Raw genomic sequence first — 24170 nt, 5'->3', positions numbered from 1 at the left:
GCTTTCCAGGTTTTGATGTCCCCATCTTTATTTATTTATTTTTTTTCCCAAGTTGGAGTCTCACTCTGCCGCTCAGGCTGGAGTGCAGTGGCATGATCTTGGCTCACTGCAACTTCCATCTCCCAGGCTCAAGCAATTCTGCCTCAGCCTCCCAAGTAGCTGGGATGACAGGCACCTGCAAGCATGCCCGACTAAATTTTTTTTTTTTTTTTGAGACAGAGTTTCACTCTTGTTGCCCAGGCTGCAGTGCAATGGCGCAATCTCGGCTCACCGCAACCTCCGCCTCCCGGGTTCAAGCGATTCTCCTGCCTCAGCCTCCTAAGTAGCTGGGATTACAGGCATGTGCCATCACCCCAGCTGATTTTGTATTTTCAGTAGAGACGGGGTTTCTCCATGTTGGTCAGGCTGGTCTTGAACTTCCGACCTCAGGTGATCTTCCCACCTTGGCCTCCCAATTTGCTGGGATTACAGGCGTGAGCCACTGCGCCCAGCCATACCCGACAAATTTTTGTATTTTTAGTAGAGGCAGGGTTTCACCATGCTGGCCAGGCTGGTCTCGAAATCCTGACCTCAGGTGATCCATCCACCTTGGCCTCCCAAAGTGCTAGGATTACAGGTGTGAGCCACTACGCCCGGCCAATGTCCCCATCTTTATCTTTCTCTGTGTCTCTTCCTTTTCTGTCATGTCATGGACCTCTGTTAAGTTTCTCTAGATCTCCTGCTACAGGTCACAGGAGCTGCAGGCCAGGTGCTCCAAACTGGTTGTCTTCCTTCATTTTGACAAAAGCCCATTTAATGGATGGCAAAGGTGAAAATGGCGTCTGTTACCCAACCTGCCTGGTTAGTGCTGCAGCTGGGATTCTAATTTGGGCAGCTGGATACCAAAGGCCAATCACAAGGTGATTCTGTCCCTAAAGGGATGATTCCTGACCTTACCATCCACGCTCACAACACCCCACTCCCGGCCGAGCGCGGTGGCTCATACCTCTAATCAATCCCAGCACTTTGGGAGGCGAGGGCGAGTGAAGCACCTGAGATCAGGAGTTAGAGACCATCCTAACTCCTTTTTTTAGTAGAAACCCTGTCTCTACTAAAAACACAGAAATTAATTGGACGTGGTGGCACGTGCCTGTAGTCCCAGCTACTCAGGAAGCTGAGGCAGAAGAATGGCTTGAACCCGGGAGGGGCAGAGGTTGCAGTGAGCCGAGATTGCACCACTGCACCCAAGCTTGGGTAACAAAGAGACTCTGTCTCAAAAAGAAAAAAAAAAAAAAAAAAGAAAAAAGAAAAAGACTACTCCACCCATTTTCCATCCTGGAACTCTGACCTGGGACAATGCCAATCCTTCGGCCTCAATTTTAGCTTTTTTATTTTTTGTAGACATGAGGATCTCGCCATGTTGCCCAGGCTGGACTCAAGCAATCCTCCTGCCTTGGCCTCCCAGAGTGCTGGGATTATAGGCATGAGCCACTGTCACCTGGCATTTGGCCTCAGTTTGACAGCCTAGTCCAGGACCTCGAGTGTATGGCTTTCCATCAAAGGTGCCTATAGCACCCCCACATGCTATAGGCCACAGATCAAGCACAATAATGGTTTGTACTCAGCCCTCTTAACTCAATGATTCTAGAAAGTTCATGATCCTTTTTTAAATTTTTCGAGACGGAGTCTCACTCTTGCCCAGGCTGGAGTGCAGTGGCACGATCTGGGCTCACTGCAACCTCAGCCTCCCGGGTTCAAGCGAATCTCCTGCTTCAGCCTCCTGAGTAGCAGGCGCAAGCCACTATGCCTGGGTAATTTCTGTAATTTTAAGAGAGATAGGGTTGGTCGGGCGCAGTGGCTCATGCCTGTAATCCCAGCACTTTGGGAGGCTGAGACAGGCAGATCATGAGGTCAGGAGTTCAAGACCAGCCTGATCAACATGGTAAAACCCTGTCTCTACTAAAAATACAAAAATTAGCCGGGAGTGGTGGCATGCACCTGTTATCCCAGCTACTCAGGAGGCAGAGGCAGGAGAATCGCTTGAACTTGGGAGGCGGAGGTTGCAGTGAGTCAAGATAGTGCCACTGCACTCCAGCCTGGGAGGGAGACAGAGCAAGACTCCGTCTCAAAAAAAAAAAAAAAAAAAGAGGGTTTTTGCCATGCTGGCCAGGCTGGTCTCAAACTCCTGACCTCAGGTGATCCGCTCATCTCCAGGTGATCCGCTCATCTCCACCTCCCAAAGTGCTGGGATTACAACCGTAAGCCACGACGCCTGGCCTCATGGTCTATTGTTGACTCACCCATTAGGGTTCTCAAATGCTACTATCCATCCTCTAGTCTGAAACCAGGCTCTAAAATCTGTAACATGTGGCCAGGCACGATGGCTCTTGCCTGTAATCCCAGCACTTTGGGAGGCCGAGGCAGCCAGATCATGAGGTCAGGAGATCAAGACCATCCTGGCTAACACAGTGAAACCCCGTCTCTACTAAAAATACAAAAAAAATTAGCCGGACGTGGTGGTGGCCACCTGTAGTCCCAGCTACTTGGGAGGCTGAGGCAGGAGAATGGCAGGAACCCAGGAGGCGGAGCTTGCAGTGAGCCGAGATCACACCACTGCACTCCAGCCTGTGCGACAGATCAAGATTACATTAAAAAAAAAAAAAATCTGTAACGTGATGGTCTAGAGTTCAGATTTGTCCAACCCACCTTATTTTATTGTTGTTCTGTTTTGTTTTAGGCTTTTAGCAGCCTGAGGCCATGGTTTTTAGTTTCTGTCTCCAGTAATAAACAAAAAAGAGGGATGAGGAAGGGGCTTTACTGGTACAACAGAAACTAAGAACCCATGACTGTATTCTCTTCTTGGACACCCCTGGAACAATACTCAAGGTTCTACAACAATGAATGTTCTTCCTCAATCTCACCTAAAAGGGCATCTGGAATGCTGATGTTCCACCCTCAAATCTCACACTGGGTCCCTATCCACGGACTAAGCCAGGGTTCTGAAACATCGGTGGTCCATCCATCCAGGCTCTAGAATGACAACAGCCTGTTCACTGCTTCATAGGCTGGGTTCTAAAATATTGCCAGTTGACCTCCACATTTTTTATTTTTTGAGATGGAGTCTCGCTCTGTCAGCCAGGCTGGAGTGGTGCAATGGCACGATCTCAACTCACTGCAACCTCCACCCCCCGGGTTCAAGCGATTCTCCTGCCTCAGCCTCAGCCTCCCATGTAGCTGGGATTATAGGCGCACGCCACCACGCCTGGCTGATTTTTGTATTTCTAGTAGAGACGGGGTTTTACGATGTTGGCCAGGCTGGTCTCGAACTCCTGACCTCAAGTGATCCACCCGCCCTGGCTTCCCACAGTGCTAGGATTATAGCCGTGAGCCACCGTACCCAGCCAACCTGCACATTTTTAACATTCTTGTTCTACAACACGGTTCTTCAAACTTGAATGTGCTTGAGAATCCTCTCGGCATTTTACTAAAAAGTGGGCCTTGATGAAGTAGACCAGAGCAACAGCCTGAGATTCTACATCTTTTCCTTTAAGGGAGGAGGGGAAACAGCCCTATTCGACCTGCCCTCTCCTCGTCTGCTGCCTGTGCCGATTCTACATTTCTACAAGCTCTAGGGGAACTCCGAGTGCTGTACCATGGACCACTCACTTGGATTCAAGAATACAGGACTTGAGGCTGGGTGCAGTGGCTCACATCTGTAATCTCTTTGGAAGGCTGAGGCTGGCAGATCACTTGAGGTCAGGAGTTCGAGACCAGCCTGGCCAACATGGCGAAACCTGGTTTCTACTAAAAATACAAAAATTTGCTGGATGTAGTGGTAGGCCCCTATAATCCCAGCTACTTGGGAGGCTGAGGTAGGAGAATCGCTTGAACCGGGGAGGCTGAAGTTGTATGAGCCAAGATCGAACCACTGCACTCCAGGCTGGGCGACAGAGCAAGACTCTGTCTCAAAAAAAAAAAAAAAAAAAAAGAACTACAGGATTTGAGCTGGGTGTAGTGGTGGCATGCACCTGTAATGCCAACTACTTGAGACTGGGGCAGGAGGATCCTTTAAGCCCAGAAGTTCAAGGCCAGCCTGGGTAACACAAGGAACATAGGGCCAGGCACAGTGACACTTGCCTGTAATCCCGTCATTTTGGGAGGCTGAGGCAGGAGGATCGCTTGAGCCAGGGAGTTGGAGGCTGCAGTGAGCTATGATCACGCCACTGCACTCCAGCCTAGGTGACAGAGTGAGACCCTGTCTTTAGCTAAAAAACAAAAGAAACCCCCCAATGATAAATATTTGTTGTCTGAAGTCATTAAATTTCAAGGTGGGATACTCTGCCGTGCGGGGACACAGAACATATGCCAGCCTCAGGGCCCCCACTGCCCAGGGCTCTGGGAAGTCCCGTTCCAGACCCTCTGCCCCTGCCACCACTGCCACCCACCCCAGCGCCGCAGGACAGAGGCACTCCAGCCTGCTGGTAAAGTGTTTGCCGTTGGGTTTTCGTTTGGCTGGTTGTGTGTACACAGTGTATACAAGTTGAGTTGTACAGAAGCCCAAGAAAGAGCAAGAGACAAAGGGTGGTGGGAGCAGGGGGCGGGGTGGGGCAGGGGCAAGAACGGGGAGGAGGGGAAAGGAGACCGATAAAAAATAGAACCACATCCAGACAACAATGGTGGGTGGGCAGCGGGTGGGGGCCAGACACAGACAAATCGCTGTAGAAAAGGAGTGGGAGGGGCAGAGAGAGGGGACCCTTCTCCCCCCTCCACCTCCCCAAGCCCCTGCCCCAGGTATGTACAATAAATAAGATTAAAAATAATTAACAAGATGCGTTTTCCCCTCCCACCCGATGCCAAATGCCCTGGGGAGGGAGTGGCCTTTAGCAAAGATCTTGGCCTGCAGGGGGGACTTGAGGGGAAGGGGTCCCCCAGCTCTCTGAAGCCACCCCACCCCCCCAGCCATACATAGACTTTTCCTATACATTATGTACAAGGTGGAGGGGCGGGGGCTGTGGCTGTGGAGGCGGGGTCGGGGCAAGGGGAGAGGGAAACCGTTACTAAATAGACATTTATACATATATATAAATAATTTCTCTGTACACTCGAACAGTGGGAGGAATGGGGAGGGAGTGGAGGGGGCTCGGGAGAGGGGGGGAGTCGGACTTTGAACCCTGCCCTGGAGGTGGCAGCACAGACACACCCTGACCCATGACCCCCTTTCCCCGGCGACGGAGCCCAGGTGTTAGCTCCTGAGGACACGGTTCTGTCCCAATTCTCGGTTCATGGAGGAGGCGCCCCCCTCACAAGCTGGGGCGGGGTCACCCACAGCGGCTGTGGGCCTGTGCTTGGGCCAGCAGGTCACTGAAGGAGTCAAAGAGCTGTTCCAGCCACGGCTGGTTCCGCATGCACTGCTGGACCACCTCCTCCTGGCCCAGGTCCTCGGCGCCGCCCTCGATGGCCAGGGTCTGCAGGGGTCAAACATGGCACTGGGGAGGGTGGCACACCGGCCTCTGGGGAGGGAAGGGGCTGAGGCCTGGGGACTGGGGTGTCAGATGTCAGTGTCCCAGGGAAACCGGGGCTGGGGGCTGCATTCTTAAGTCCCAAGACAGAAGGACCTGAACTCTTGGGTCTGAGGCAGGACGGGGCTGGACTTGGACCCTCGGATCGATCCCAAGAGGAAGTCAAAAAGGTTGGAATCCCAGGGCGATGGGTGCTGTGGGTGGGGCTCACCTGGTCCCGGCAGCGCAGGAAGGTGTGGTATTTATAGTGGTGGAGCGAATGGTAGAGCGTGTAGTATCCCGACTTTTCCAGCTCAACCTTGAACTCCTGGGTAGGAGTGGAGATGCCTCAGCCCCTCCGGCCCGGCACTTGGCAGCCCCTCTCCTCCCTTCCCACATACCGCCAGCACTCCCCACTCCCAGCCCCAGCCTCAGTGCCCACCTGGGCTCTGACCACGCTCCTCTTGAGCTTGCTGAGCGTCTTGCGGTTGTAGGGTTCCCCGGCAGGCCGCAGCCGCACAGCCCCTTCTTCCGGAGAGCCCTCCCCACTCTGCTCCACTTGCAGCTGTGGGAACGTGTGCAGGGCATCCTGCGGGAAGCCGATGGGTCAGCTAGATGCCGCCCTGGCCCCACACATCCCAAACCCAACAGCCGGGGCTCAGATCCGTGCCTCAGTTTCCCCCAGGCTGCAGATCAGGAGAGACAATTGGAGTCTCCTCAAAGGACAGAGGAGGCTGGGCCTGTCCAGTGACGCTTCCACTGAGCTTTCTGGCCTGGCTCAGATTCTCAATGTCACCCAAAATTCTACCCCAGAATTCTCAGCCCCATCCTAACCATCTACCCCAGAATTCCCAGCCCCATCCTAACCATCTATCCCAGAATTCCCAGCCCCATCCTAACCATCTATCCCAGAATTCTCAGCCCCATCCTAACCACCTACCTGAGAATTCCCAGCCCCATCCTAACCACCTACCCCAGAATTTTCAGCCCCATCCTAACTACCTACCCCAGAATTCTCAGCCCCATCCTAACCATCCATCCCAGAATTCTCAGTCCCATCCTAACCACCTATCCCAGAATTCTCAGTCTCATCCTAACCACCTATCCCTGAATGCTCGGCCCCCTCCTAACCATCTACCCCAGAATTCTCGGCCCCATCCTAACCACCAACCCCAGAATCCTCAGTCTCATCCTAACCACCTATCCTATCCCAGAATTCTCAGCCCTATCGTAACCACCTACCCCAGAATTCCCGGCCCCATCCTAACCACCTATCCCAGAATTCCCGGCCCCATCCTAACCACCTATCCCAGAATTCCTGGCCCCATCCTAATCACCTACCCCAGAATTCTCGGCCCCATCCTAACCACCTATCCCAGAATTCCTGGCCCCATCCTAATCACCTACCCCAGAATTCTCGGCCCCATCCTAACCATCTATCCCAGAATTCTTGGCCCCATCCTAACCACCTACCTCAGAATTCTCAGTAACATCCTAACCACCCACCCCAGAATTCCCGGCCCCATCCTAACCACCTACCCCAGAATTCTCAGCAACATCCTAACCACCCACCCCAGAATTCTCAGCCCCATCCTAACCACCTACCCCAGAATTCTCGGCCCCATCCTAACCATCTATCCCAGAATTCCCAGCCCCATCCTAACCACCTACCCCAGAATTCCCAGCCCCATCCTAACCAGCTACCCCAGAATTCTCGGCCCCATCCTAACCATCTATCCCAGAATTCTCAGCCCTAACCTAACCATCCCATCTACCCCAGAATTCTTTGGTGTTTTTTTTTTTTTTTTGAGACGAAGTCTCGCTGTGTCGCCCAGGCTGGAGTGCAGTGGCACGACCTTGGCTCACTGCAAGCTCCGCCTCCCGGGTTCACATCATTATTCTGCCTCAGCCTCACGAGTACCTGGGACCACAGGCACCCACCACCACACCCGGCTAATTTTTTGTGTATTTTTAGTAGAGATGGGGTTTCACCGTGTTAGCCAGGATGGGTTGTTGTTGATCTCCTGACCTCGTGATCCACCTCCCTTAGCCTCCCAAAGTGCTGGGATTACCGACGTGAGCCACGGCGCCCAGCCATCTACCCCAGAATTCTAACTCCCGAGTAATAACACATACTTCTCAGACCTACTCTAATATCCTACACCGGGATTATCTACCGTAGTGTAACATCTCACCCACAATCCTCAGTGCCAGCCTAACAATCCATCTCAGAATTTGTAGACTAGATTCATATCCTCCAGAGTTTTTATAACTTAATGCTACCCAGAATTTTCCAACCCACCCAGCACTCTACCCCCAAATTTTCAGTCAGCATAACATTCCGGCTTAGATTTCTCCACACCAGTCTAAGAATCCATTCCAGAATTCTCAGTCATCCCAACGTCCCACCCATCATTCTGAGAAAACTATCTCACTCAAAATTCTCAGTCATATTAATATTTCCATATATATATATATATATATATATTTTTTTTTTGAGACAGAGTCTCGCTCTGTCGCCCAGGCTGGAGCGCAGTAGCACGATCTCGGCTCACTGCAAGCTCCGCCTCCCGGGTTCACGCCATTCTCCTGCCTCAGCCTCCTGAGTAGCTGGGACTACAGGCGCCCGCCACCACGCCCAGCTAATTTCTTTTTTGTATTTTTAGTAGAGATAGAGTTTCACCATGTTAGCCAGGATGGTTTCGATCTCCTGACCTCGTGATCCATCCGTCTTGGCCTCCCAAACTGCTGGGATTACAGGCGTGAGCCACCGCGCCTGGCCTATTTTCTTTTTTGGAGACAGTCTTGCTCTGTCGCCCAAGCTGGAGTGCAGTGGTGCCATCTTGGCTCACTGCAAGCTCCACCTCCTGGGTTCAACTGATTCTCCTGCCTCAGCCTCCCGGGAAGCTAAGACTACAGGTGCCCACCACCACGCCCAGCTAATTTTTTTATTTTGAGTAGAGACAGGGTTTCACTTTTTTTTTATTTTGAGAGAGCCAGGGTGGTCTTGAACTCTTGACATCAGGCCATCCACCAGCCTTGGCTTCCCAAAGTGCTAGGATCACAGGCGTGAGCCACCGTGCCCGGCCTCCCTGCATATTTTCTAAGACTAACTTCCCACCAGTCATCTCAGCACCAGCCTAATAGCCTATCCCAGAATTCTTAGTACCAGCCTAGAATCCATCCCAGAATTCTCAGAATCACTGCAAGTCTTCCAGAATTCTCAAAGACAGAATAACATTCGATTCCAGAAGTCTCAGTTACCCTAACATTCTATCCCGGAATTGTCAGTGCCACACTAACATCCCAACCAGAATCCTCAGAGCCAGTTTAACACTGGATTTCAGAGCCCTGATAATTCCATCCCAGAATATCCCAGAAGGGAAATCATACAGATGACTTAACACTGAAGCCTGGGATCCTAATAGCCTGCACTGGACTCACGAAGAAGCCATCGGTCCAGTGCCAGCTTTGGGTGCAGGCCTAGTCTACGTTTGGCTCCACACTTGTTCTCCGCAACAACAGCCCAGCCTTTCACAACCACCCCTCTGCTGCCCCAAGGCCCACAGCTCCTCCCGACATGGGCTTCATGGCTGTTGAGAACCCAGAGATCTCCTGACAGTCCTGCCCTCAATTTTTCTCCCATCTGAGCCCAGAAGGACACTCTCCTTCCAAGGATCACCCCTCCCCAACAGCAGCCGACACGTACATGTCTTCTCCATGTGGACCCTGGGCCCCAGACACCCCCTGCCCAGACCCCCAAGCACCTGCAGGGCTGGGCTTAGTGACAGCCGCTTCAGGACTTTCTTCTTGTGCTCATTCAGCAGGCCGTCTATCTTCCGCATGGGAGGCAGGTACAGTTCGTCTGATGGACGAGGACACGGTATCAGGAAGGCCACAGCCTCACAAAGCGCTGGGGCCAAGGTGGGGTCATGGAGTCTGGGTCCCCAAATCCCCTTCCCACTCAGAGACAAAAGTACAGGCCCCAGCCCCTCCTCCTTCAGACCCAGGAGTCCAGGCCCCAGCTCCCTCCTCCTTCAGACCCAGGAGTCCAGACCCCAGCTCCCTCCTCCCTCAGACCCAGGAGTCCAGACCCCCAGCCCCTCCTCCCTCAGACCCAGGAGTCCAGACCCCCAGCCCCTCCGCCCTCAGACCCAGGAGTCCAGACCCCCAGCCCCTCCTCCCTCAGACCCAGGAGTCCAGACCCCCAGCCCCTCCGCCCTCAGACCCAGGGGTCCAGGCCCCAGCCCCTCCTCCCTCAGACCCAGGAGTCCAGACCCCCAGCCCCTCCTCCCTCAGACCCAGGAGTCCAGACCCCCAGCCCCTCCTCCCTCAGACCCAGGAGTCCAGACCCCCAGCCCCTCCTCCCTCAGACCCAGGAGTCCAGACCCCCAGCCCCTCCTCCCTCAGACCCAGGAGTCCAGACCCCCAGCCCCTCCGCCCTCAGACCCAGGAGTCCAGGCCCCAGCCCCTCCTCCCTCAGACCCAGGAGTCCAGGCCCCAGCCCCTCCTCCCTCAGACCCAGGAGTCCAGGCCCCCAGCCCCTCCTCCCTCAGACCCAGGAGTCCAAGCCCCAGTCCCTCCTCCCTCAGACCCAGGAGTCCAGGCCCCAGTCCCTCCTTCCTCAGACCCGGGAGTCCAGACCCCCAGCCCCTCCTCCCTCAGACCCGGCAGTCCAGTCCCTCCTTCCTCAGACCCCCATCCAGGTCCAGCCCCTCCTCCCTCAGAACCAGGAGTCTAGGCCCCCAGCCCCTCCTCCCTCAAACCCAGGAGTCCAGGCCCCCAGCCTCTTCTCCCTAGGACCCAGGGACCTCCTCCCTCAGACCCAGGACTCCAGGCCCCAGCCCCTCCTCTCTCAGACCCAGGTCCAGGCCTCAGCTCGTCTTCCCTCAGACCCAGGAGTCCAGACCCCAAACCTCTCCTCTCTCAGATCAGGTCCAAGCCCTCAGCACCTGCTCCCTCAGACCGAGTCAGCCCCCACCCCTCCTCCCCAGGCCTCAGCTCACCATGCGTGTCCTCCAGGGCCTGGATCATGTCTGGGTCAAGTGCTGTGCTCACCAACATCTCCACGTAGCTCCGGTACATCTCCCGCATAGCCCTGGTTTTGAGCAGACGCCCAGGTACTGCCCGCTCTGCAGAAAAGACAGGATGCAGGCTCGTTATCCCAACTTCCTCTGAGACCACCTGTGTGGCAGACGCTGTTCTCAACACTGGGGACCAAAAGAGAAATCCCTGCTTTTGGGAGGTCCAAGTCCGCTAGGGAAGATTGACAGGCAAGCGCCAGTGCCACGTGCTCTTGTGGCAGAATCACAGGGACTGCAAGAAGCTCAGAGAAGGCCAGGCGCAGTGGCTCACGCCTGTCATCCCAGCACTTTGGGAGGCCGAGGCAGATCACCTAAGGTCAGGAGTTTGATATCAGCCTGGCCAACGTGGCAAAACCCTGTCTCTACTAAAAATACAAAAATTAGCCAGGCGTGGTGGCACACGCCTGTAATCCCAGCTACTCAGAAGGCTGAGGTAGGAGGATGGCTTGAACCCAGGAGGCGGAGGTTGCAGTGAGCCAAGATTGTGCCATTGCACAGCCTGGGTGACAGAGTGAAACTTGTCAAAAAAAAAAAAAAAAAAAAAAGGCCGGGCATTGTAGCCCATAAAGTGCTGTGGCCTGTAATCCCAGCACTTTGGGAGGCTGAGGCGCAGATCACCTGAGGTCAGGAGTTCAAGACCAGCCTGACCAACATGGAGAAACCCCGTCTGTACTAAGAAATACAAAATTAGCCGGGTGTGGTGGTGCATGTCTGTAATCCCAGCTACTCAGGAGGCTGAGGCAGGAGAATCCCTTGAACCTGGGAGGTGGAGGTTGCGGTGAGCCGAGATCGCGCCATTGTACTCCAGTCTGGGTGACAGAGCGAGACTCCGTCTCCAAAAAAAAGAAAAAAAAAATACGGCTGAGCGCGGTGGCTCACGCCTGTAATCCCAGCACTTTGGGAGGCCAAGGCAAGTGGATCACCTGAGGTGAGGAGTTCGAGACCAGCCTGACCAACATGGAGAAACCCTGTCTCTACTAAAAATACAAAATTAGCCGTGTGTGGTGGTGCATGCCTGTAATCACAGCGACTCGGGAGGCTGAGGCAGGAGAATCGCTTGAACCCGGGAGGCGGAGGTTGCGGTGAGCCGAGATCGCACAATTGCACTGGCAACAAGCCTGGGCAACAAGAGCAAGACTGTCTCAAAAAAAAGCTCACAGGAGGCATCAGACTCACCCTTGTTCAAGGTCAAACAAAGGCTGAGCCTTGAGTGATAGCTCAGAGCACTTAATTGTGGCTTCACGTAAGTCTAAAGAAGCAGCATTGTTGGTTTCCAAAAGAGTGCATCCAGAGAGGTCAGATCATAAAGGGGCAAGGCTGAGGGAGGAGATGGGAGCTGGGATTGCACAGGTCAGTGCAGGCCAGACCACACTGGGCCTCCAACACCAGGCAGAAAGGGCAAGGGCTTTTTCTGGTGGGTACTAGGGAGCCATGAGAGAACTGAGAGCAGGGAAGGGGTGAGAATAAGTGTAGAAAGATCCCTCCTAAAGCCAAGCAGGGGACAGACTGGAGGAGTGAGGCTGAAGTCCAGGCTGATGGACCAGGTAGGAACGAATGGAGGTGGGGCAGGGCTGGAAGCAGAGGACGAGGCTGAGCTGGGCAGGCCTGGGAAAGGGTGGAGGGGATGGGGGCGGGCAGGGCTGGGAGCTGCCCCGCTGTGGGGGCGACAGGTAGAAAAGGGAAAGAGGAAGGCCGGGTGCAGTGGCTCACGCCTGTGATCCCAGCACTTTGTGAGACTGAGGTGAGCGGATCGCCTGAGGTCAGGAGTTCGAGACCACCCTGGGCCAACATGGTGAAACCTCATCTCTACTAAAAATGCACAGGTTAGCCGGGGCATGGTGGCGCACATCTATAGTCCCAGCTACTTGGGAGGCTGAAGCAGGAGGATCACTTGAACCCAGGAGGTGGAGGTTTCAGTGAACTGAAATTACACCACTGCACTTCAACCTGGGTGACAGAATGAGGCTCTGTCTCAACAAACAGAAAAAAAAAAAAAAAAAAAAGAAAGAAAGAAAAGAAAAGAAAAGAAAAAAGGAAAAGAGGTGAGGATGGCTCCTGGGAAGTCTGGTCAGGTGACTGTATAGCCAGAGGTCCGGTCCCTAACATGGGGAAGCCAGGACACGGAGCTTGATGGGATTTGGGGGTGTTGGGGAAGGTCTGTGGGGTAGCCAAGGGCAGAAACAGGGCTTGGGCTCACTGGAAAGGGGTCATGACCCCATCAACAAGGCAAACAGCCGGTCAACAAGAAAGAAGGAAACTGGGACCCTGGACAACCCTGAAAAACAGCCATTCATTCATTCATTCATTCGTTCATTCATTTATTGAGACGGAGTTTCCCTCTGTTGCCCAGGCTGGAATGCAACAGTGCAATCTCGGCTCACTGCAACCTCTGCCTCCCAGGTTCAAGAGATTCTCCTGGCTCCGCCTCCTGAGTCGCTGTGATTATAGGCATGCACCACCACAGCCAGCTAATTTTTGTATTTTTAGTAGAGACGGGGTTTCTCCATGTTGGCCAGGCTCGTCTGGAGCTCCTGACCTAAGGTGATTCGCCCGCCTCGGCCTCTCAAAGTGCTGGAATTACAGGCATCGGCCACCGTGCCCGGCCACTTTTATTTTCTATACATCTCCCTGCTACATCAGGGCTTTGTTGGAAAGAGAATTCTGCCTTCCTCCTTTGACTCGCTCTATTTCTAATCTCTGTTAAAACAGCTACCCCTGTACTGTGTGGCCCTGACCAGGTACCATCGCCTCTCGGTGCCTCAGTTTCTTCATCTTTTATTTATTTATTTAAGAAGTTATCCTTAGAGATAGGGTCTAATTCTGTCACCCTGACTGGAAAGCAGTGGTATAATCATACCTCACCATAGCCTTGAACTCATGGGCTCAAGTGATCCTTCTGCCTCAGCCTCCTGAGTAGCTGGGACTACAGGCATTCGCCACCAAGCCCAGCTAATTTTTAAAAATTTGTTTGTAGAGACGGGGGTCTCACTATGTTGCCCAGGCTCATCTCGAACTCTTGAGCTCAAGTGATTCTACCACCTCGGCCTCCCAAAGTGGAGGGATTACAGGTGCGAGCCACCACACCCGGCCTCCATCTTTAAAATGAGGATAATTCTACCAAGCTATCTCCCAGGGTTTATTAGGTAAAGGTCAAGTAAGCCTGTGTGCAAATGTTTAAAATGATTTCTGGTACATAGTAAGCACTCAACAAAAGTCAGCTGTTACCCTTACTGTACATATGTGAATATATATTTATTTTTGTTGTTGTTATTGTCATCACTAACCCGACTTTTTTTTTTTTTTTTTTTTTTTTTTGAGACGGAGTCTTGTTCTGTCATCCAGGCTGGAGTGCAGTGGCCTGATCTCAGCTCACTGTAACCTCTGCCTCCTGGGTTGAAGTGATTCTCCTGCCTCAGCCTCGTGAGTAGCTGGGATTACAGGCACGCACCACCATGCTGGGCTAATTTTTGTATTTTTTAGTAAAGCTGGGATTTTACCATGTTGGCCAGGCTGGTCTTGAACTCCTGACCTCAGCTGATCTGCCCGCCTTGGCCTCCCAAAGTACTGGGATTACAGGCGCGAGCCACTGTGCCCAGCCTAACCAGACATCATCATAAGCACTGAGGATGTGGCAGTGTGCTGGGCATACGTGGAGTAGACAGGTAGTGTCTACTAAAGACTGGCACTCTCCTATGAGCTTCGTCTATTATGAACCCATTTTACAGGTGAGGTCACTAAGGCACATGAGGTTATGCCTCTTTCTCAGGGTCACCCAGGGCCTCACAGGAAACCCCACCATCACAGAGCCTCCAGGACAGCCGCCTAGTCCCACATCTTCCTCGGCCCTCAAATCTTGCCTATTATGAGGCAGAACGCAGCACTGAAGAACAGAGTCCAAGGCACCCTGGGCTCAGTTGCAACTCTGGTGGGCACCCAACACAGACTGTGCTGCCCTCTCTTGGAGCCTCAGCTTCCTCATCTGTAGATGAGGATAACAGTATCTACCTACTAGGATGGGTGAAAATTACACAAGTTAACATCCATCAGGTTCTTAGGAGGCAGCCTGTCGTGTAGTTAGATGCCCCGTGACTGTGAGCTACTGCCATTATCTGTAACATACTGGTTGTTACTGTCCTGCCGAGGCTACCTGGAGCCCTCTGGACAGCCCTCACCTGTGTCCCTTTCCCACCCACCCCTGCAGCCCTGAGGCTGCCTAGGGCCTCACCGTCCTCGCTGGGGGCTCCAGGGGAGGACTCCGAGTCTGAGGAGCTGCCTGGTGGGCCCCCGCCTGCTGCAGCGTTGCCCCCTGCCTCCTTCAGCCATTTCTTCCTCTTCTTAGGAGGCGGTTCAGCCTTCACCTTGGTAGGCCGGGCTTTAGGCAGCCGGGATGTGGCAGGCTGTCCCGTGGCGAGGCTCCGCTCTGGCCGCGTCTGCCGTCCGCTGGTGGCCCGCTCACCCCGTAATGGCCGCTCCCCACGCGTCACCTTCTCCTTCTCCTTTTCCTTCTCGACAGGCCGCAGGAGGGAGGGCTTCTCAGGGGCAGGGGGCTCAGGCATGGCCGTCTCAGGTGTCTGCTCTGGGGGCTTCTCAGATGTCGTCTTTTCAGGGGTCTCAGGCTTGGGAGGTGGTGCTGGGGCCTTAGGGGGAGGTGCAGAGCTACCCCCAGCAGATGCGGGGTTCTTGGCCTGCCCAGAGCGTCTAGAAGGGAACAGAGAAGGGACTGTAGTCAGCAGCCCCCGAGAACCCAAATTCTCCTCAGGGCCCCTGCTCAGTGCCCTAGGCACAGGAACAGCTTCTCTCATAGTGTCCCCTCCTCTCTCTGGGTCTCTGTTCCCCTCCCTCTCGGGGTCTCTGACCCCCTCCCTCTCTGGGTCTCTGTTCCCCTCCCTCTCTGGGTCTCTGACCCCCTCCGTCTCTGGGTCTCTGACCCCCTCCGTCTCTGGGTCTCTGACCCCCTCCGTCTCTGGGTCTCTGACCCCCTCCGTCTCTGGGTCTCTGACCCCCTCCCTCTCTGGGTCTCTGACCCCCTCCGTCTCTGGGTCTCTGACCCCCTCCCTCTCTGGGTCTCTGACCCCCTCCCTCTCGGGGTCTCTGACCCCCTCCCTCTCGGGGTCTCTGTTCCCCTCCATCTCTGGGACTCTGACCCCCTCCATCTCTGGGACTTTGACCCCCTCCCTCTCTGGGTCTCTGACCCCCTCCCTCTCTGGGACTTTGACCCCCTCCCTCTCTGGGTCTCTGTTCCCCTCCCTCTCTGGGTCTCTGACCCCCTCCCTCTCTGGGTCTCTGACCCCCTCCCTCTCTGGGTCTCTGTTCCCCTCCCTCTCTGGGACTCTGACCCCCTCCCTCTCTGGGTCTCTGACCCCCTCCCTCTCTGGGTCTCTATCCCCCTCTTTCTGGGTCTCTGTCCACCCCAGGTCTCTGTAGCCTTCTATGAGTCTCTGTCCTGTCCCGTCTCTGGGTCTCCTCTATCCTCCCCCATCTATGTCCCTCTTTTTCTCTGGGTCTCTCTCCTTCTCAGTCTCCGTCTCCCTCATGCCTCTGGTTCTCTGTCTCTGGGTTTCTGTCCCCCCACCTCTGGATCTCTGTCCCCCTCTTTCTGGGTCTCTGTTCCCCTCCTGTCTCTGGGTCTCTGTCCCTATTTCTCTCTGGGTCTCTGTCTCCCTCTCTCTCTGGGCTCTGTCTCCTCTCTCTGTCCCCACCCCCCACTCTCCAGCCTTCCCTCTTGCATGCTCCATCCCCATGCCTGTCGGCGCTACATACTACCTGCCCCTGTGTCCCCCATGGTTGGTACCTGACTGGCACTGGGGGCCGATGCCAGGGTTTCCGAGCACAGACCCTCACGTAGTCCTTCTTATTGACATTTTCCAGGAACTTTACATAGAGGCGCTGGTACCGATTTTTTGCATCCCCAAAATACCCCAAATACTATGGGGAGAAAGAGGCACATGAGGAAATTCTTCACACTGCCCAGCCAGATGGCCAACATCCCCGTGCCCTGGGCCACCATGGCAGCTGCTTGGAGCCTGCCGGCAGCAGGGGGCCCCCTTCCAGATACACTGTGGAGTGAGTCACAGCCACGCTAAGGGGAACCCCAGCTCCTAGATACCACGCCCCGGGGCCCCCAAGTCCTTGGTCCCCTTTGCAGGCTTACATTACTGGTGGCACAAAACTGCCTCTGGCCGTCCTTGATCTCCGGAGTGAATTTCTGCAGAAGGGCCTTCTGGACTCGCCAGATGGGTGGGGGTTCGCGCCCCGTCTGCAACGCCAGCTGAGGAGGAGGGGTGTGGTGAGGCCAGCAGGGTCAGTCCTCATTCCTGTACCTACTGCCCCTATGCCCTGGTCCACTGGCCTCCCTCACCATCCCCTTAGAGAAAAGGCAGAGACGTAAACAACAAATATCTTCTACCCCCATGATGTGTTCAGCTCTGTGTACAGCTTGAACTTGACCCTGTCGCCTCCTGCCCACCCAGTACCCTGGATCGGGCTGCTCGTTCTTAGGCTGTAGAGTTTGAGTCACTATTGCTTTACGGTGTGAAAGCCCAAAACTTCCTGTGTGACTCAGAGTAATGACAATCTTTGAACACCGCCTGCTATTTACTGTGCTGGACAGGAGAGTACGGTTGTGAGCAAGACGTCCTGTTGTGGTCTGACTGTCCCTGCCCTCATAATTCTCTTTTTACTTTTTCTTTTTTTGAGACGGAGTTTTGCTCTTGTTGCCCAGGCTGGAGTGCAGTGGCACAATCTCAGCTCACCGCAACCTCCACCTCCTGGGTTCAAGCCGATTCTCCTGCCTCAGCCTCCTGAGAAGCTGGAATTACAGGCATGCGCCACCACACCTGACTAATTTTGTATTTTTAGTAGAGACAGGGTTTCTCCATGTTGGTTGGGCTGGTCTTGAACCCCGACCTCAGGTGATCCACCTGCCTTGGCCTCCCAAAGTGCTAGGATCAGAGGCGTGATCCACCAAGCCCAGCCAAATCTCTGTTGCTTATAAGCCACCCAGTCTATGGTATTCTGGTACAGCAGCCTGAGGGGTCTAAGACACTGAAAAAGCCTTTTCACAGAGGTAATAACAGAGCTAATGAGACAGACAAGCAAATAAACAAAACAGGGTGAGTTTGTGGCCTGTGCCAAGAACAGGCAGGTGAGGTTACCTGAGACCATTTCATCAGCATGTCCACAGCAGGGAAGACAGAGCAACGGGAAGGCTCCCTATCTCTGCTCTCCCTGCCCCACAAACACCTGAACACCAACCGCCACCACCCTGCAGTTTGTGTATGCCCCAGCTGGGCGATGGCAACTGATGGACGTGAGTCACACTGAGCATGTGACCTTCAGGACTAAAAGGGCAGCAGAGGCGCCAAATATGGACACAAGAAATAATAGTACAAGTCATAAATGTCCTAATGCCAATTCCCTGGAAACTATAGAAGCCTAGAGGAGGGGCCTCAGATTTCTCTTTTTTTTTTTTTTTTGAGATGGAGCCTCAGTCACCCAGGCTAGAGTGCAGTGGCGTGATCTGTGAGCTGAGGCACTCTGGCCTGGGCAACAGAGGAAGACCCTGTCCCAAAAAGAAAAAGCAGCAGCTTGAGGAAGCCATTGGTACATCTTGTCAGCCCAGGGAGACCACCCCTACCTCTGCTTCCTCCCACTCCCTGTGTTGGCCACCTCTGAGGAAGCTGCTGACACTGTAGCTGGGGTCAGACTCTCTGGCCAGCACATTCTCACTGGGCTTGGTACCTTCCCTCAAACCACTATTCCTCCCAGCATCCCCACCCCACACCCAGTCATCAGGCCTCACCCTGACTTCAGCCTTGCCGGTTCCCCAAACACGGCCAGTCAATCCCCAAGCCCCACCCATCCTGCCTCTCGTCATGTCACTCATATCACTGACCATGCCAACTGCCGATTACTAGAAAAATGGCCTGGCCCACAGCCTCCTACTAAAGGTTCCAAACCCACAGCTGATTGGAGACTTGACCTGGGGAGCTCACCAGCAGGCTTTTTTTTTTTTTTTTTTGAGACAGAGTCTTGCTCTGTCACCAGGCTGGAGTGCAGGGGCGCGATCTCGGCCCACTGCAACCTCCATCTCCTGAGTTCAAGCGATTTCCTGCCTCAGCCTCCCGAGTAGCTGGGACTAGAGGCGCACGCCACCACGCTCAGCTAATTTTTGTATTTTTAGTGGAGATGGCGTTTCACCATGTTGGCCAGGATGGTCTCGATCTCTTGACCTCATGATCCGCCCGCCTCGGCCTCCCAAAGTGCTGGGATTACAGGGGTGAACCACTGTGCCTGGCCTGTTTTTTTTTTTTTTTTTTTTTTTAGATAGAGTTTCGCCCAGGGTGGAGTACAGTGATGTGATTTCAGCTCACTGAAATCTCTGCCTCCTGGGTTCAAGCGATTGTCCTGCCTCAGCCTCCCAAGTAGCTGGGATTACAGGTACCTGCCACTAGGGCCAGCTAATCTTTTGTAGTTTTAGTAGAGGCGGGGTTTCACCAAGTTGGCAAGGCTGGTCTCAAACCGCTGACCTCAGGTGATCCACCTGCCTCAGCCTCCCGAAGTGCCAGGATTACAGGCGTGAGCCACTGTGCCTGGCCTTTTTTGTTTTGTTTTTTGTTTTTGTGAGACCCTCTCACTCGGTTACCCAGGCTGGAGTGCAGTGGCACAACCATGACCATAGCTTACTTATGGTCATGTGACCATAGTAACTCCTTGGTCATGTGACCAAGTAAGCTCCTAGGCTCAAGTGATCCTCCTGCCTCAGCCACCTACCCACCAAGTAGCTGGGACTACAGGTAGGCGCCACCACTTCTGGATAATTTTTGTATTTTTTGTAGAAATGGGGTTTCATGGCCAGGTGCCGTGGCTCACGCCTGTAATCCCAATGCTTTGGAAGTCCGAGGCAGGTGGATCACCTGAGGTCAGTAGTTCAAGACCAGCCTGGCCAACATGGTCTCTACAAAAATACAAAAATTAGCCGGGCATGATGGCGCATGCCTGTAGTCCCAGCTATTCGGGAGGCTGAGGTGGAACAATCACTTGAACCTGGGAGGCAGAGGTTGCAGCGAGCCGAGATTGCGCCACTGCACTCCCACCTGGGCGACAGGGTGAACCTCCGTCTCAAAAAAAAAAGGCCGGGCGCGGTGGCTCACGCCTGTAACCCCAGCACTTTGGGAGGCCAAGGCGGGCGGATCACGAGGTCAGGAGATTGAGATCATCCTGGCTAACACGGTGAAACTCCGTCTCTAGTAAAAATACACAAAAAATTAGCCGGACGTGGTGGCGGGCGCCTGTGGTCCCAGCTACTTGGGAGGCTGAGGCAGGAGAATGGCGTGAACCTGGAGGCGGAGCTTGAGGTGAGCTGAGATCCAGCCACAGTACTCCAGCCTGGGCGACAGAGACAGACTCCATCTCAAAAAAAAAAACAGAAACAGGGTTTTACCATGGCATGCCCAACTCCCAGGTTCGTGTGAACCTCCCACACCTCATGCCTCAATGTGTTGGGATTACAGGCGTGGGCCACTGCACCCAGCCATTGACCTCATCTTGGCCCTGTAGGCTGAGCAGAACCAATCAGATTTTCTTCTGAGAATCTGAACTGCGACAAGCTAAGACGTGTGGGGTAAGCAGTGGGGATGTAAGCCACTGAGCTACAGACACTCAGACTCGATATTAATGAGAAAACTGCAGGGTCCCAGGCTGGGCGCAGGGTGGCTCACGTCTGTAATCCCAGCACTTTGGGAGGCCGAGGCAGGCGGATCACCTGAGGTCGGGAGTTCGAGACCAGCCTGGCCAACATGGTGAAACCTTGTCTCTACTAAAAATACAAAAATTAGCCAGGTGTGGTGGCGGGCGCCTGTAATCCCAGCTACTCGGGAGGCTGAGGCAGGAGAATCGCTTGGACCCGGGAGGCAGAAGGTGCAGTGAGCCGAGATCGCGCCATTGCACTCCAGCCTGGGGGACACGAGCGAGACTTCGTCTCAAAAACAAAAAAACAAAAAAACAAAAAAAAAGAAAGAAAAAGAAAACTGCAGTGTCCCATTAACAGGGGAGTCAGTCCCAGGACAGAGGCTGTGGACAGAGTACTATCCAGGCTTGAACAAATCCCCAGTCACTTCCCTACTGGCCAGGGGCTCTAAACAGCGCAGAGCCTAATGTCTTCATCGGCACCCCTGGAACTCACCCCTGCACCCAAGTCCAACAGCATTCACTGTCCAGCCACTCAACACCTTGCGTCCCTGCACACCTCAAACACAGCGTGCTTTCCCTCACCACAGGGCCTTTGCACAGCTGTTTCCTCTGCCTGGACAACCCCAACACTATACTCTTCTCCACCCAGTGAATTTTTTTTTTTGTTTTTGAGACAGAGTCTCACTCTGTGGCCCAGGTTGGAGTGCAGCGGCGCGATCTTGGCTCACTGAAACCTTCACCTCCTGAATTCAAGTGATTTCCCTGCCTCAGTCTCCTGAGTAGCTGGGATTACAGGGACCCGCCATCACGTCTGGCTAATTTTTGTATTCTTAGTAGGGATGGGATTGCACCATGTTGTCCAGGCTGATCTTAACCTCCTGACTTCAAGTGATCCACCCACCTTGACCTGCGAAAGTGCTGGGATTACAGATGCGAACCACCATGCCCAGCCAACTTTTTCTTCTTTGAGACAGGGTCTCACTCCAGTTGCCCAGGTGGGAGTGCAATCAAGCAATCTTGGCTCACTGCAGCCTTGGCCTCTCAAACTCCAGTAATCAGCCTCTAGGGTAGCTGGGAATATAGGCATGTGCCACCACACCTGGCTCATTTTTTGTATTTTTAGTAGACAGGATTTCGCCATGTTGACCAGGCTGGTGTTGAACTCCTGAGCACAAGCAATCCACCCACCTCAGCCTCCCAAAGTGCTGGGATTCCAGGCAGGAGCCACTGTGCCCAGTCTCCACCCAGTGAACTCTTACATGCTTGGAGTATACACGCTGCCCAACCCTTACGACAACCGCAACAACAGTCCTGGTTTACAGATGGGGAAGGAGAATGGGCTAGCCTGGCCCTGTCAATTCGGCAGCTCGTTCCCACAAGTGGTTCTTGAGCTTTTGAGATTGATTTGGTTTTTTTTGTTTGTTTTTGAGATAGGGTCACATTCTCTGTCACCCAGGCTGGAGTGCAGTGGTGTAATCATGGCTCACTACAACCTCAACTTCCTGGGCTCAGGTGATTCTCCCACGTCAGCCTCTCCAGTAGCCGGGACTACAGGCAGGCACCACCATGTCTGGTTAAGTTTTTTTGAATTTTGTGTAGAAGCTGGGTGTGGTGGCTCACGCCTGTAATCCCAGTACTTTGGGAGGCTAAGGCGGGCAGATCACGAGGTCAAGAGATCGAGACCACCCTGGCCAACATGGTGAAACCCCGTCTCTACTAAAAATACACAAATTAGCTGGGTGTGGTGGCGCTTGCCTGTAGTCCGTGCTATTCGGGAGGCTGAAGCAGGAGTCCCAGCTACTCGGGAGGCTAAGGAGAAGAATCGCTTGAACCCGGGAGGTGGAGGTGCAGTGAGTGAGCAGAGATCGCGCCATTGCACTCCAGCCTGGTGACAGAGCGAGACTCCATCTCAAAAAATAAAATCCAAAATAAAAATAAAAAAAAGAATTTTGTGTAGAGACAGGGTCTCACTATGTTGCCCAGGCTGGTGGTCTCAAACTCCTGGGCTCAAGTGATCTGCAGGCTTCAGCCTCCCGAAGTGCTGGGATTGCAGGCTTGAGCCACAGTACCTGGGGTGACATGTCGGCTAGAGCACTTAAAATGTGGCTGGTCCAATGGATGTATTCAACGAATACAAAGTATTCACAGGATTTTGAAGTCTTGGTATGCAAAAAAGAATGTAAAACCTCTTAACTTTTCATTTTAGTAATATCCCATTTAATAATATTAAAACATCATTAACAGTTTTTCTTTTACTCTTTTTGAGCCTGAGTTTCACGCTTGTTGCCCAGACTGGAGTGCAATGGAACCATCTTAGCTCACTGCAACCGCCGCCTCCCAGGTTCAAGTGATTCTCCTGCCTCAGCCTCCTGAGTAGCTGGGATTACAGGTGCCCACTACCACGCCTGGCTAATTTTTGTATTTTTAGTAGAGATGGCGTTTCAGTATGTTGACTAGGCTGGTCTTGAACTCCGGACCTCAGGTGACTCACCCGCTTTAGCTTCCCAAAGTGCTGCGATTACATGCGTGAGCCACCACGCTTGGCCAACAGCTTTTCTTTTTTTTTTTTTTTTTTGAGACAGGGTCTCGCTCTGTCACCCAAATTGGAGTGCAGTGGTACGATCTCGGCTCACTGCAACCTCCACCTCCCAGGCTGAAGCTATTCTCCTACCTGAGCCTCTCAAGTAGCTGGGACAACAAGCACATGCCACTATATCTGGCTCATTTTTCTTTTTTTTTTTTTTTTTTGTAGAGGGGGGGTTTTGCCATGTTGCCCAAGCTGGTCTTGAACTCCTGACCTCAAGCAATCCACCCACCTTGGACTCCCAAAGTGCTGGGATTACAGGCATGATCCACCACACCTCGCAAAAACATCATTAATAGTTTTTATTAATTACAAGTTGAAACTCTGTGTATGTGTGTGCACACGCACATGACAGAGGCTCACTCTGTTGCCCAGGCTGGAGTGCAGTGGCGCAATCATAGCTCACTGCAGCCTCGACCTCTGGGCTCAAGTGATCCTCCCACCTCAACATCCCAAACTGCTGGGATTACAGGTGTGAGCCACCGCATGTAGCCGAAATAATACTTTCAATATGTTAGGCTAAATAAAATGCATTCCTATGGCTAATTTCTTTCTTTTTTTTTTTTTTTAAAGGCAGGGGCTCACAATGTTGCCCAGCCTGGTCTGCGACTCCTGGGCTCAAGCAATCCTGCCTCGTCCTCCCAAAGTGCTGAGATTACAGCACTTTGGCCATCTATGGCTAATTTCACCTGTCTTTTTTATCTTTATAAATGCAGGAATGAAAACATTTAAAATCACATATATGGCTCAGGTGATATTTATATTGGATTGCTGTTTTTCTGGAATAAACAATGGTCTATGGCTTGTTTTTGTAGGGGCTTTAAGAGCGGTTTCTACCAGCCTGACCAATATGGTGAAACCCCATCTCTACTAAAAATACAAAAATTAGCCAGGCATGGTGGCGGGTGCCTGTAATCCCAGCTACTCAGGAGGGTGAGGCAGGAGAATCACTTGAACCCGGGAGGTGGAGGTTGCAGTGAGCCAAGATTGTGCCACTGCACTCCAGCCTAGGAGACAGAGCGAGACTCCGTCTCAAAAAAAAAAAAAAAAAGAGATGGTATAAAAGAAAAAAATGGGCTGGGCACAGTGGCTCATGCCTGTAATCCCAGCACTTTGGGAGGCCGGGGGGGGGGGGGGCAAATCACGAAGTCAGGAGTTCGAGACCAGCCTGACCAACATAGTGAAACCCCTAAAAATACAAAAATTAGCCTGACGTGGTGGCACGCGCCTGTAATCCCAGCTACTCAGGAGGCTGAGGCAGGAGAATCGCTTGAATCCGGGAGGCGACGGTTGCAGTGAGCCAAGATTGAGCCACTGCACTCCACCCTGAGAGAC

At 53.3% G+C, this 24170-nt stretch overlaps 1 protein-coding gene across 1 annotated transcript in view; it reads right to left on the bottom strand.

Annotated features, from left to right (window-relative positions):
- Positions 1 to 4461: 4461 nt before the first annotated feature.
- The window catches only part of PRR12 (proline rich 12), a 35024-nt gene continuing 15315 nt past the window's right edge, over positions 4462 to 24170 (bottom strand). Inside the window, exons 7-14 of the mRNA XM_054462089.2 lie at positions 16713 to 16829; positions 16353 to 16486; positions 14787 to 15259; positions 10484 to 10609; positions 9245 to 9342; positions 5920 to 6066; positions 5710 to 5805; positions 4462 to 5444 (exon numbers count right to left, since the gene is read on the bottom strand). Coding sequence (XP_054318064.2) covers positions 5298 to 5444; positions 5710 to 5805; positions 5920 to 6066; positions 9245 to 9342; positions 10484 to 10609; positions 14787 to 15259; positions 16353 to 16486; positions 16713 to 16829 — 1338 coding nt within the window. The 3' untranslated portion in view covers positions 4462 to 5297. The remainder of the gene's footprint in view (positions 5445 to 5709; positions 5806 to 5919; positions 6067 to 9244; positions 9343 to 10483; positions 10610 to 14786; positions 15260 to 16352; positions 16487 to 16712; positions 16830 to 24170) is intronic.

This window comes from Pongo pygmaeus, chromosome 20, assembly GCF_028885625.2.
Source record: "Pongo pygmaeus isolate AG05252 chromosome 20, NHGRI_mPonPyg2-v2.0_pri, whole genome shotgun sequence".
Lineage (NCBI taxonomy): Eukaryota > Metazoa > Chordata > Mammalia > Primates > Hominidae > Pongo > Pongo pygmaeus.
Note: the sequence above shows the minus strand (reverse complement) of the source record. Positions and strands in the feature narration are given on the sequence as shown.